General features: G+C 39.3%; 1 protein-coding gene across 3 annotated transcripts in view; it reads right to left on the bottom strand.

Moving 5' to 3' along the window:
• pex1 (peroxisomal biogenesis factor 1) overlaps positions 1-15,149 on the bottom strand; it is a 79,631-nt gene that overhangs the window by 58,691 nt on the left and 5,791 nt on the right. For all 3 annotated transcript variants that reach the window (XR_013888920.1, XM_080206713.1, XM_080206722.1), the window contains exons 2-6: positions 9,542-9,688; positions 5,760-5,843; positions 4,832-4,946; positions 2,525-3,276; positions 1,262-1,381 (exon numbers count right to left, since the gene is read on the bottom strand). Coding sequence is in view for 2 of the 3 variants with exons in the window: in XM_080206713.1 (XP_080062839.1) it covers positions 1,262-1,381; positions 2,525-3,276; positions 4,832-4,946; positions 5,760-5,843; positions 9,542-9,688 (1,218 nt within the window). In the remaining variant the exon portion in view is untranslated. The remainder of the gene's footprint in view (positions 1-1,261; positions 1,382-2,524; positions 3,277-4,831; positions 4,947-5,759; positions 5,844-9,541; positions 9,689-15,149) is intronic.

The following is a 15,149-nucleotide window of genomic DNA, read 5'->3' as shown; positions in this document are numbered from 1 at the left end:
GTTCCCATGTTAATTTCCACCTTGTGCAATTTTTTTTTTAATTGCCAGCAGAATGACCATATAACATCTCAGGCTACTTACAAAATAGATCAAAACTCAAAATAAATGCAGCCTTAGTGTCAATTTCCATTTTATGTGCAATGTTTCCACAATTGCCTGCAGAGTGACATATAACATTTTGGGCGAATCACAAAATAGATCAAAACAATTCAAAACAAATGCAGCCTTAGTTGAACAGTCAAAGAAAAATCACAATTCAAGTGACACAAACTGAGATAAGAATGGCTTATGTTGGTTTTGTAGGAAGACCCATCAGCAATTGTATGTAATTTTATTTTCAAAAAGTCACTTCTAGGTAACTGGTCTGTAAATTCTTCATAGTGAGTGAAGGATTTCAGTACTCCACGAATTAATCCAAAATAGAAACAGCAATGTCTGGTGAACTGGCCCTCTGCTTGCTCTCTCACTTCAAGATGAAATGGATAGAAACAGATTTATTTTTTTCTTAAATTCCCAGCTTTTTTTTTGCTACATGGCAACATGAGAGTATCTAACCATCTCCCCTTGAATTCAATGGCAATACTATGCTGAATCACCTATTATCCACATCCTGGACATCACCACTGATCAGAAACTGAATTGGACCAGCCAGTTAAATACAGTGACTGAAGAGCAGGTCAGAGGCTGGAAATTCTGAGTAATTAACTTCTTGACTCGCCATAGCCTGTCCACCATCTACAAGGCATAAGTCAGGAGTGTGATGGAATACTCTGCCTGCCTGGATGAGTATAACCCCAACAACACTTGAAAAGCTTGACACCATCCAGAAAACAGCGGCACGCTTGATTGCATCCAATCCACCACCTCAAACGTGCACTCCCTCCACCACTGATGCAAAGCGACAGCAGTGTGTACGATCTACAAAATACATGGCAACAACTCACCAAGGCTCATACAACAGCACCTTCCAAACCCATAGTCTCTATTACCTAAAAACACAAGGGCAGTAGTGCATGGGATCACCTTCAAGTCAAATACTATCCTGACTTGGAATTATATCGGTGTTCCTTTTATTGTCACTGGGTCGAAAACCTGGAAGCTAGCCTTCATTACTGCACTGTGGGTGTAACAGATGGACTGTAGTGGTTCAAGCAGGTGGCCAACCATCGCCTTCTCAAGAGCAATTTTGAATGGCTAATAAATGCTAGACTTCCCAGAGACACCAACATTCTGTGAAAGAATAAATTAAAAATAAACTCACCAGTCTTTGTAAGGTTTGCAACTGAATTCTGCCTGGAAGGGAAGGATCTAATTTTAATGAATTTATCCTGACTGCAGCAGATGCTTCCACATTCAACTTCTTCCTTAATCTATCTGGAATCTGACAAGAAACTGACAGTGAAATAAACAGCAACATTTTGCAGGAGATATTTATGGTTAGCAATTATTTCCTCCACATAATTTGCAAAATGCTCCTTTTACAAGTGATGGTTTTCATTTAATTGATTAGATGTCTGTTTCCTAATTTTTCCATTTTTAATGGCATTGATATATAATATATATATATTTTATATATATTATGTAGGTTCAAAGTTCCAAATTCCAAATGTCCTCAGGGGCTTTCAGAAGGGGAAAATTTAAGGAATAAGTATTGAAAAACAAATATTATCCAACAGTACATTTAGAATACTATTATGGAAAAAGAACATAGCATATTTGAGAATGAAATGATAATGCATTTTCTAAGTATATCTATATAATTTTAAACTGTAAATTTGGCAGTTCAACACTGACTCTAAAGATGATTGAAGTGCCAGCTCTGAATGATATTTGAACTCAGGGCCACATCTAAAAAATCTGATCTTAGAATGAGAGTGGGGAAATTATTTGCGTTCCTGTACAACATTATGTCAAAGCATCTCAAATGTTTCACATAACAAATAATTATGTTGCCAAATGCAGTTTAATTTAGCACCAACAGTGAAACAAGTAAGTAGTTGAATGGTTTTATTGATGGTTCTGAATGACCAGGCCATCAAAGTTCTGCAGTCCTGCAGAAAGTGTCATAAGGCAGCCTTTTTGTCAACTGACTACAAAGGACTGGATGTTTAAAAATCCAGCTCTGATTACTTGGAGTTTTATGATTCAAATGCTGGGATGGATTCAAACCTACAACCTTTGGTCCAAAATTGAACATTGTTATAGAATGCTGCACTTAGGATATTCATGAGGTTTATGGACAAGGCTGTTCTGCCACGTGCTTTATAGAAGACTACAAGTGAACAAACAAAGAAAATTCACTAGCCAAAGCCGAGCAACTGAGAAACTGAAATACCAATCAATGTAATTACATCAAACCTTTAACATTTTATAGCCATAATACATGAAATAAAGCATTCAATTATTCCAGAGCTGCTTTATTAGGATAAAGCACCTTGTGAAAAGCCTGTTTGATCGTTAATGTTAAATCCAGACACAAATTGATGCAAACATTGTAACAAAATCCTCAACATATAATACTAACCCAAACTTTTCCACTGTGAAAACCTCCGGACTTAGTATACTTTAAATGTTCACATCCATGACAGATTATTTTAACGATGCAGGATTCATCTTCTGCTTTACCAACTCTTGTTTTTGCAGCACTTCCATAGCCAACAGTACTTTTCTTCTCTGATTGTAGAATTTGCTTGGACATTTCTTTTTGTTGTGCATGTGACAAAAGTTTTGTCAGTTTCCCATAAAAAATCTGCATATCACCATTATCCAAAGCAAATACATCTTGATGCCAAGAAAAGATATGCACTGCATCAGGCTGCCTTTGTTTCCATGATACTGAGTTGTATATTTCCAAATCATATGGGAATCTCTTACACACTCTGAATATTGAGTCTATTTCGAAGGACATGGAAATAGTGTTTAAAAAAGTGTCTTTGCAAACAACTTTGGAAGGAAGTTGTTCTGGAACATCTGAATTTACAGAAAACAGATTTTTTATCAAATCCCATATATTTGACACAATGCTTCTGTTTAAAAAATCTTGACTTTGCCTTGCATGTTTTTCATTCATTCCATGTTGATTATATGGGCCCTTGGAAGAATGTTCAGTTCTAGGTTTCTCTAAATTTTCATTATGCATTTTGCCCAAGTTAAGCTCTTTATTTAAAATACTGTTTCCAACAAAAGAATTCCCTTCAGTTTGCCTCAGTTTAGGTGACACAATGAGCTCAGTAAAGGGCTCTAATCTTCCATATGCAGCAGTAGGAATTAGAGAACCTAGAACAGGAAAAGACAGGTATATAATCCATAAGTAAAAAATAAATGCACTTATACTCCAACTGTTATGACACAAGGACACCCAAAAGCACTTCACAGTCAATTAAGTACTTTTGAAGTGTAGTCACTGCTGTAATGTTAAAAAAAACAGCCAATTTGTGCACAGCATAGTCCTATAAACAAATGTAATAACGACAAAATAATCAGTTATTAGCGGTCTTGGTTAAGGAATAAAGAGCAACCATGCCAAGGAGAATGCTCCTGCTCTTCATCAAAATAGTGCCATGGGACCTTTTAAATCCACCTGGAGGAACAACCACGTCTCGGCTAATATTGCATCTAAAAGACGCAACTTCTGACAGTGCAGCATTTCCTCTGTAATGAACTGAAGTGTTAACCTAGATTTTGTATTCAAATTTCTACAGTGGGACTTGAAACTATAGGGTGGAATCTTATGAGAACTTGGTAGTGTCAGTTCTGGTGAGAAAACTAGCGCGAAATCCTCCAGCTCCACTGGCTAGTTTTCTCTCCTGATCTTGTCACTTTACCATCTAAAAAAAAAAGTGGGCATGGTATGCACTGTCACTCTGGTAGGGCAGGAACTTTTAGAGCTGGGAACCAGCATCACTGAGATTGGGCCACCCTTTTTAGAGTGTCCTGATCACTGAAATAAATATTACCCTTCCCCATCTCCCCTCTCCCAATCCAGCACTCACGCTGTCCCCATCATCGCCACGTCGCACCTTTCCCTGATCGTCGTTGATATCCCGTCACACTGTCTGCTGCTCCCAAGCATCAACACCACGAGGCTCCCCCCAGAGTCTGCCTCGGCACAGCTTGGCACTGCCAGGCCCGGCGAGCTTCACAAATACCAGGTTTCACTGGTGCGTGAGTCCCTGCCGACAATCTTGTAGATGGACAGTGCTAACTCAAGATCTCGTCCATAATCTCTTGATTCAGCAAGAGTAGGGTTATCTTAGCTTCCACAGTATTGAAAATATCCTTTTAACATATTACCGGAGCAACCGCATAGAATCCCTACAGTGCAGAAGGAGGCCATTCGGCCCATTGAGTCTGGATCAACCACAATCCTACCCAGGCCCCATCCCCATGGGACCATGCATTCACCCGGCTAATTCCTGTGACACTAGGGTCAATTCAGCATGGGCAATCCATGTAACCCGCACATCTTTGGACTGAGAGGGGAAACCGGAGCATCTGCAGAAAACCTATGCAGACATGGGAAGAATGTGCAGTAGAGATCATGGAAAACAGCTGTCCAAATACATATTCCTGGGGAACACCACTATATATCATTGCCTTAATCTCTCAGAATGCTCTGCAGCTACTCAATGATATCCTTGACCTTGGCACCAGGGAACATACTATCTTAGATTCATGTCAACAGTCAAATCTCTTGATTGTCAAAGTTCGGGTTTTAACTTTTGAGACAGGGGAGTTGGGACTACTGTCAATATCCTAGTCTAATAATGTGTATAAATGTAAACAAATGAAGCAACACCAGTTTTCACTGATTCACATCTAATTTACTTACCAACTTCAACATATATCACAGTGTGCTTCCCTACCCATATTGGAAATATTCCTCCAGGAAAGACTATTCTGATCTGGTCCATTATATGTCTTTCAAGAGACGTACTATGGAGCTCCTACAGGAATCACATAATATTAGTCGGGATTATTATCTGCAAGGTACTCCTTTGTAAACAGTCATCATCAAAATAAAAAAAAACAAATATTCTATTTTGTAGCAAAAATTATCAATGTGAGTATGTTTAAGTGAAGATCAGTGGACTGAAATAAAATGTTAAAAAGCTGGTGTTTTCATTACAAGTTCAGTACAGAATAATGCTGAGCTTGTGAAATGTAATACTGCATATATATATATATGAGAAACATATAAGTATTGCAACTAAACAACTGACCCTTCCAACGAAGGCCAAATATCAGCAATTTTAATAATCACACACTGAAGAAATCCATTGTGTAGCTCCTAATTAGAATTTGAGGAATTTTTTTAAATTCATTCGTGGGGCATGGGCATCACTGGCTGGTCAGCATGTATTGTCCACCCCTAGTTGCCCTTGAAGGATAGTTGAGAGTCAACCACATTGCTGTTGCTCCACAGTCACGTTGGCCAAACCAGATAAGGACAGCAAATTTCCTTTCCTAAAGGATATTACTGAACCAGATGGCTTTTCCGACAATGATTTCATGTCATCGGTGGATTCTTGATTCCAGATTTTTTTTTATTGAATTCAAATTCCACTATCTGCCACAGCAGATTCAAACACAGGACCCCAATACATTAGCAGAGTTTCTGGATTAATTGTCTAGTGATAATACCACTGGGCCATTACCTTCCTCAATTAATCTAAAAAGTATTATATACACGTATCTTTAAAAACTGTACATTATTGAATTATCTTTTATAAATAACAGTTAAGAAAATAATTTGGTACCAATATTTCCCAGTCACTAGGTGAAAGAGGTTCCACGACAGCTTGTTGACAGGATGACACTTGTGCACAGGATCTAAGAAACACCTGAATCACAGAACATAAATGTAAATTAATTATTCTGTCACAAAGGTAAAAGTATAAGTTTTGTGTAACAACCAGGGAAAACTTAATAGAATGTTGATCAGCAAACAAAACAGAGGAAATAGAGTTAGAAGTTTACAGACAATTTTTGATAGCAGAAAAAAAAACAGCAAAGTTAAAAGTATGAGAATTGCAGAAACTAGGAGCATAGTAGTTGACATATACTGCCAATGGTATGAGTCAATGGTTAATGTTAAAGCCTGGATTGTGGAGTGGTGGTATCGAACAATAATTATCTGGATATTACAGAAACATTTTGGAGACATGAATAGAACAGGGACAGTAACGGTTGTCGCAGATTCCGGGGTTTAGATGTTTCAGTAAAATCAGGGAAGGTGGTAAAAGAGAGGGAGGTGTGGCATTGTTAGTCAGGGACAGTATTATGGTGGCAGAAAGGACATTTAATGAGGACTCATCTACTGAGGTAGTATGGGCTGAGGTTAGAAAGTAACAGGGTAGTTGTTATGTGGGGCTTTAACTTTACAAATATTGACAGGAAAAGCTATAGTTCAAGTACTGTAGATGGGTCAGTTTTTGTCCAAGGTGTGCAGGAGGGTTTCCTGACAGAATATGTAGAAAGGCCAACAAGAGGCTAGGCTACATTGGATTTGGTACTGGATAATGAACCAGGCCAGGTGTTAGATTTAGAGGTAGGTGAACACTTTGGTGATAGTGACCACAATTTGGTTACATTTACATTAGCGATGGAAAGGGATAGGTATATACCGCAGGGCAAGAGTTATAGCTGGGGGAAAGGAAATTATGATGTAATTAAGTGAGATTTAGGACACATGGGATGTGGAAGGAAACTGCAGGGGATGGGCACAATTAAAATGGGGAGCTTGTTCAAGGAACAGCTACTGCTTGACCTTGATAAATATGCATCTGTCAGGCAGGGAGGAAGTGGTCGAGCGAGGGAACCGTGGTTTACTAAAGTTGAATCCTTGTGAAGAGGAAGAAGGAGACTTATGTCAAGATGAGATGTGAAGGCTCAGTTAGGGTGCTTGAGAGTTACAAGTTAGCCAGGAAGGACCTAGAGAGCTAAGAAGGGCCAGGAGGGAACTTGAGAAATCTTTGGCAGGTAGGATCAAGGAAAACCCTAAAGCTTTCTATGCGTCTGTCAGGAATAAAAGAATGATTAGGGTAAGATTAGGGCCAGCCAAGGACAGTAGTGGGAAGTTGTGCTTGGAGTCTGAAGAGATAGGAGAGGCGCTAAATGAATATCTTTCGTCAGTATTCACACAGGAAAAAGACAATGTCGTCGAGGAGACTATTGAGATATAGGCTATTAGACTAGACGGGATTGAGGTTCATAAGGAGGTGGTATTAGCAATTCTGGAAAGTATGAAAATAGATGTCCCCTGGGCCGGATGGGATTTACCCTAGGATTCTCTGGGAAGCTAGGGAGGAAATTGCAGAGCCTTTGGCTTTGATCCTTAGGTCATCATTGTTTATAGGAATAGTGCCAGAAGACTGGAGGATAGCAAATGTTGTCCCCTTGTTCAAGAAGAGCAGTAGAGACAACCCTGGTAATTATAGACCAGTGAGCCTTACTTCTGTCGTGGGCAAAGTTTTGGAAAGGATTATAAGAGATAGGATTTATAATCATCTAGAAAGGAATAATTTGAATAGGGATAGTCAACATGGTTTTGTGAAGTGCAGGTCGTGCCTCACAAACCTTATTGAGTTGAGGAGGTGACCAAAGAGATGGATGAGGGTAAAACAGTTGATGTGGTGTATATGGATTTCAGTAAAGCGTTTGATAAGGTTCCCCACAGTAAGCTACTGCAGCAGATATGGAGGCATGGGATTGGGGGTGATTTAGCAGTGTGGATCAGGAAATGGCTCGCTGTAAGAAGACAGAGGGTGGTGGCTGATGGGAAATATTCATCCTGGAGTTCAGTTACTAGTGGTGTACCGCAAGGATCTGTTTTGGAGCCACTGCTGTTTGTCATTATTTTAAATGACCTGGATGAGGGCGTAGAAAGATGGGTTAGTAAATTTGTGGATGACACTAAAGTTGGTGGAGTTGTGGACAGTGCAGAAGGATGTTGCAGGTTACAGAGGGACATAGATAAGCTGCAGAGCTGGGCTCAGAGGTGGCAAATGAAGTTTAATGTGGAAAAGTGTGAAGTGATTCATTTTGGAAGGAGTAACAGGAATACAGTGTACTGGGCTAATGGCAAGTTACTTGCTAGTGTGGATGAGCAGAGAGATCTAGGTGTCCACATGCATAGGTTCCTGAAAGTTGACACCCAGGTTGATAGGGTTGTTAAGAAGGCGTACAGTGTGTTAGCTTTTATTAGTAGAGGGATTGAGTTTCGGAGCCATGAGATCATGTTACAGCTGTACAAAACTCTGGTGCAGCCGCACTTGGAGTACTGCGTACAGTTCTGGTTGCCACATTATAGAAAGGATGTGGAAGCACTGGAAAGGGTGCAGAGGAGATTTACCAGGATGTTGCCTGGTAAGGTGGGAAGGTCTTACGAGGAAAGGCTGAGGGACTTGAGGCTGTTTTCGTTAGAGAGAAGGTTAAGAAGTGACTTAATAGAGGCATATAAGATGATCAGAGGATTAGACAGAGTGGACAGCGAGAGTGTTTTTCCTCAGATGGAGATGGCTAGCATGAGGGGACATAGCTATTAATTAAGGGGTAATAGATATAGGACAGATGTCAGAGGTAGGTTCTTTATTCAGAGAGTAGTAAGGGCATGGAATGCCCTGCCTGCAACAGTAGTGGACTCGCCAACATTAAGGGCATTTAAATGGTTATTGGATAAACATATGGATGATATTGGAACAGTGTAGGTTAGATGGGCTTTAGATTGGTTTCACAGGTCAATGCAACATTGAGGGCCGAAGGGCCTGTACTGCACTGTAATGTTCTATGTCCTATGAAACAGCGAGTGAGTGTAGGCATTTAGTCGTTAGTGGAGATGCCAAAATTGGGAAGAGATGTGGTGAAGACTCAAGGCAATGGAAAGATTTGAGCATTTCAATGAAGAAGTCAACATAGATGGAAAAAACAAAAAGTAGGCATGGGCTTCAAAATCCCAGATAGATGTGAATTTGTGGATGGAGACTTAGAATATTTGAAAACGCAAATTTTGAGATGAATGCAGCCATAGGGAGAGCTGGGGATAAAAGCAGGAAATATTGAGAATTTGTAAGAAAGTAGACATAGTGACAGATATTCACTTATATATGCTGAGAAGGTAGGAGGGAGTGTTAGGGTTGTACAGAATTTCATAATAGATCAACAGAATTTAACCAAAAGATGTTGAGTGCTGAAGAGTCATCTTGAACTCAAAGTGTTAGTTCTGTTTCTCTCTTCAGAAGTGCTGCCAGACCTGCTGTGGTTTACCAGCACTTTGTTTTAATTTGTAATCTTCTACAAATTCAGCATTTCACTTTCATAAAAGTTGAAAACCACTGGGATATTCACGAGGAGATCTTAAAAAGCAAGGAATGACATCTTTTTAACAACAATAATTGAATCAAAGAGATAATTAGAATAAAAAGGCAACTATTACAAGTAAAATGGAAGCGATAGATAACCCAGAAAATACCATACCCATCTTTAAGCTAATGACTACTAAACAATTGAGAAATTTAAGTTCTTAAATCACTATCTTACAAACCTGCTCTCCATCTTTAAGCCCAAGTTTTTCTCCCAGTTGTCTATTGATCTCTGCAACGTTTTCTTCTTCAAATCCAGTACACCTTCGTCCTACCCAACTTAGAAATGCTGACTGCTGAATACCCCAGGATAATTCAACTGCTTGGCACTAAACATTGTAAAAAAAAGTGTACATATAATTATGTAAGCATTATGCTGATGGAAAACTAAATAGCGTGAGTACTCAATAGTCTAATCATCACAAAGGTGTGATAGAATCAGATATGTTTTAGAATAAACCAGACACCTTTATGCCATAAAGGAATTAAATATCAGCATAGCCATTGTGATGAGATGCCAAAGCCAAATAATTCTCGTGCACTTCTAGCAGCAAGATATCCTGACAATGAGATATTTTCTAGAGATGGTATAAAACAGAGAGTGGCCCAGCTTTTGTAATGATGGACAAACATAAGAACATAAAAACTATGAGCAGGAGTAGGCTATCTGGCCCCTCAAGCCTGCTCCGCCATTCAATAAGGTCATGGGTGATCTTTTTGGGGACTCAGCTCCACTTACTCGTCTGCCTACCATAATCCTCAATTCCTTTACAGTTCAAAAATGTATCTATCCTTGCCTGAAAAACATTCAATGAGGTAGCCTCAACTGCTTCACTAGGCAGAGAATTCCACATTCACAACCTTTTGTGTGAAGAAGTTCCTCCTCAGTCCTAAATCTGCTTCTCCTTATTTTGAGGCTATGCCCCCTAGTTCTAGTTTCGCGCGCCAGTGGAAACAACTTCCCTGCTTCTATCTTATCTATTCCATTCATAATCTAATATGTTTCTATAAGATCTCCCCTCATTCTTCTGAATTCCAATGAGTATAGCCCCGGTCTTCTCAATGTCTCCTCATAAGTCAACCCTCACAACTCCAGAATCAACCTAATGAATCTATTCTGCACCCCCTCCAGTGCCAGTATCCTTTCACAAGTAAGGAGACCAAAACTGTAACAGTACTCCAGGTGTGGCCTCACCAGCACCTCATACAGCTGCAATATAACCTCGCTGTTTTTAAACTTCATCCCTCTAGCAAAATTCCATTTTTCTTCTTAATTACTTGCTGCATCTGCAAACCAACTCCTTGAGATTCCTGCACAAGGACACCCAGGTCCCTCTGCACAGCAGCATGTTGCAATTTTTACCACTTAAATAACTGTCAGCATTAGCCATCATTAGTTCACTGAAACAAGGAGTAACTTTGGGAGTCCACACATATGTACAATTACAAAGAAATTTCTCCAGTGGGTCTGCTGTTGAAGATACCCCCACCCACAGAGTGCAATCCTTAAACAGTGAATTGACAAATAGTTCTACTCTTATGCTCTATAAAAACCATTGAAAAGCATTACACCTTGTTGAATGAGGTGCAATTGATTTTTTAAATAGTACATCAGGTTTAGAATTATAGCTACATACACTCACTGGAAAGCTAATTTTGTATTCTTGGGACATTAAATTTCTCCATTACAATTTTTAAAAATTCAAATATTTTCAAAGCATTTAAGATTATATTTTAGTTTGCTTCATAATCTAATAATATAATGTATTTTACTATCTGAAAATTTACTTCAAAAGCAATAATAATAATTGCTTTTGACTTTCCAAACTTTTGTCTGTGAGAATACTTCAATCTGACTGGCTATTTGCTAAAATCATTGCTGCTCGACTTTCCGCCAGATTTAAAATGCCGTTAGGAAAGGGGAAAACGGACACCAGAGATCTCCAGATTCTTTTGGACTGTTTTGTTTAAGGTCTGCAGCAAGTGCTATTGCTTTGTCACTGACTGCAAGATCTAGTCCAAAGACCATAAAGAATAACATAGCCTTTATAACTCGGACTTCCATGCCACCTTTACCATAGAAGAATGTCTCAAAGCATGCAAAACGAAAATGTTATCAAAGTGAAGCCCTGGGTGGAATTTCTGTGGAGGCTCTCCCAATCTTGTCATAACCTCAGCAACATTTCTCTGGAGTTTCCACTGATGGTATTATGGTGGGAGACTGGTGGAACTCCAACACAAAATTCAGGCATCAATGTTAACACTCGGGATTTTTTTTAAAACACCATTTCAACCAATAATGCCATCTTGTGGGCAATTCTGAAAGCATGTGTTTAGATTTAAGTAATTCTACATCTGAAGTTTACGTTTTGATATTGTTAATCAAAAGCTAAAATCATGAAAATAACAAAGTGGATGGCTTTTCTTCAAAATAATTGTTTACTTGTTTTACAATATTTTTCAAACGGCGAATTCAATTGAATGTGGTCCTGAATATACTACAGGTTAGAACAAAACGCTTATTTTAGAAAATTTAGAGGAAATAGTATTTGCCAGTGACCTGCTCTTAAAAAACAAGACTATGTAATTATACAATAATGCCTTTCATAAATGTTTAAAAAACATAGTGCTGAATCTTTTCAAACTTGGATCCCTGTACTTCAATTGGGCAGTGAGAAAATCTCATGGGGCTGACAGATCAACAAATTCTGCACTTTTTAAACTTATACATGTGTTCATTCTATAACTGTATAATGAGAGTCAAAGATTTTCTGAAAAGCTAGCACCATTTCTCACGTTAGCTGCCAGTCATTTGGAAGTTAGGACCAGAATTCCTAACACAAAATTAAAAACTGCATTTACGTTCTTGCTTTCAAGGAGGCAGTTACATACCCAGCTACTACTAGTGTGGCTGGGTTTTCATGTTCAAGATGACCAATAATAACTTTGCTTTAATCTCATTGATTCACCAATTTTTCCAATAAATGAAGATCACTTCAATTTTATAATCTTCCAGTTTTGACCTAGCTACAGTACAATTTTAAACTTTAAATGTGAAAAAGCAGTTTAGTACTTTTCCACAACTCTGTGTGAAGAAATGCTTTCTGACATCAACATGAACAACCTACTTCTAATCTGGAGGTTGTGTCCTCTATTCAGTGAAGCCCCACTCCCCAATCTGTTTCCTATAGCCCAACAAATTTTCCTTCTTCATGTGTATTTAAGTGCCTTGGGACAGAACGACCAACAGCTCAGAGTGAATTGAGTATTAAAAAAAAGTCACAAAATGCCTGGAATACACTGTTTACATGAGACACATATAATCACTTAGATAATTTAGACATGTATTTTTGAAAACATATTCTGTATTAAAAGCATACACCTTGGCTAATGACACATGCTCTAAGGCATGATGGTATGTAGTCAAGTAAAAAGAACCACATTCCTAACAACAATGCAGCCTTCTGCAACGGGAAAAGCAACTCTTATCAGTGTGGACTCCAGATGGTCTCAGAGGTCCCAGACAACATTAATGCATATGACATACATTACACCCGATAAGGAGGTGTTAGGGGACTATGAGAAACTCTTAAAGTTCACGCACTGATCACGCAGTCCCATGCTGTCCAGGAGTAAATGTTATTGGCCAAGTTAAATAATCCATACCAAAAATGGTTGGCTTAGACCTGGCTGGAATGAGCAAATGGTTTTTTGAAAATTGTATAATTGTAGTATCGAGAGTGATGTAATTTCAGAGTGACTGGGAACGCCACCAAATTTTTTTCCCTTGTACGTTGAACCAGGCTTGGAAAATAAAGAAACATCTTTAACCAAAGTACTGTCACTGCAAGTCTGTGTGTTAGCTGAGCCGTGATCAAGTGAAAACCGGCTTAATACTCAGTTTCCGAAAAATACTCTTGCAAGGTACTTATCCGATTCCCTTTTGAAAGTCACAATTGAATCTGCCCCAATCACATTCTCAGATTATAATCACTTAAGGCATAAAAGCATTTTTATTCATGTTCTTTTGCCAATTGCATTAAATTGGTGTCCTTTGGTTTTCAACCCTTTTGTCAGAGGGAGACTGTTCTATCCACTTTGTCTATATCCCTCACACGCCATTATCAAGACTCCTCTTTTTCAAGAGCTCGAGCTTCTCCAATTAATTCATGTAAGTCCCTCATCTTTGGTTTTTTTTTTCTGCACACTTTCTAAAGCCTTCACATCAATCCTTCCTAAAAGTGTGCTACAAAAAACTGACACAATACACTAGATAAGGTGAAATCACTGCTTTGTAAAAGTTCACCGTAGCTTCCTTGCTTTTATATTCTAAGCATTTATAAAGCTCAGGATCCTGAATGCCTTTTTAACCATTTCCTCAACTTCAACAATTCGTACACATATCACCCAACGTCTGTGTTCCTGCAACACTCTTTTGAATTGTACCCTTTTCCTTTGCCTCATTCGAGCTCCCAAAATATGGGCCTGTCACTACAGAGCTTCTGAGAGTTTTAATCGGGGGATATCCCAAAGATGCGCTGGGGAAATCCTGGATGTTCCTGGGTAAAAACTGCCCAACAATTGCTTGGGAGGTTGAAACATCCACCAGGCAATCAATCTGTAATCTGAACCGTCTGAAAATATAATATAAAACATAAACTGTGGATAGTTCCGACTCTCATATTAGAATAGTTATCCAAGAGAAGTCAGAAGAATTAAAATTCTTGAGAACAATTCTAAGTCTTGGGAACAATTGCACTGACCTCCCTCCATTCCCCAAAATTGATGGGAACCCCCCCCTCTTGAAAACCTGACATCTCCACTGACTACCCCCTATAACAATGCAACCCCCTGCCGCGCCACTGCCCCTCCACCAACTATCTGATTACACCATGGAACACTCGAATCTGACTACATCTTCGTACCCTACTAACCACCTGACTCTCTTTCAACCATCAGACCCCCCATCACTGATCACCTAACCCCCTTGACCACCTAACCCCAACCAACCCAAACACACAATCCCCAGCCCAATCTTCACCACCCCTAAATGACTCTCCACCATTGACAATCTGACACGTCACTGACCACCCTGCCAGCTCAAAATCCAGTTCCTCCCCACTTAAATCCAACCGACGATTCGTCAGCTGACTACCTCCCGACTCTCCCACCTAACTGCCCCACTGCCAACAATATCAATCCCTCCCAACTGACCACTCAATCTTTACATTTCCAATGAACCCTTCACCTTCACCCAAAATACCCGAATCCGCTATCAATCTTGCCTGCCACTTACCTTACAAAATAACATTCACTCTGGCTTGAAAGTGTAAACCTATCTGCTTTACAGTAGCTAGTGCCGTAACAAAGTGGGCATGCTCTCTGCCTCCTTACCTCCAACCGTATCTTGACTGATGGCCACAGGAGTTTCCACCCAGCCTTAGTGAGAAGGGTGGGAAATGAAGCACCTTGATTTAGAGGTAGGAAACTACGAAATGGAGTGGCTCAAGCCCACCACATTTTACATCTGACATGCGTGTCCACACATTGCACCAACCTATGTCTTCTTGAAGCTCATCACTATTCTCCTCAGTTAAAAAAAACTTACTAATTTTGTCACCTGCAAATTTTAAAATTCTGCTTTTGAATTTGAAAATGTAATTTTTTCAATTCAGCCGATTCAACTGGAGTCATACTGTACCAGAAGAAAAGCAAGTGATGAAACATTACACTTACAACTGGTCCCAAGCCTCTTGCTGCAGGATGGACTTATTCTGCCATTTTTGAAAT

This window comes from Carcharhinus amblyrhynchos, chromosome 2, assembly GCF_965287045.1.
Source record: "Carcharhinus amblyrhynchos chromosome 2, sCarAmb.v2.hapA, whole genome shotgun sequence".
NCBI classification, from domain to species: Eukaryota; Metazoa; Chordata; class Chondrichthyes; order Carcharhiniformes; family Carcharhinidae; genus Carcharhinus; species Carcharhinus amblyrhynchos.
The sequence above is the reverse complement of the archived record's forward strand: the minus strand, read 5'-3'. Positions and strand labels throughout refer to the sequence as shown.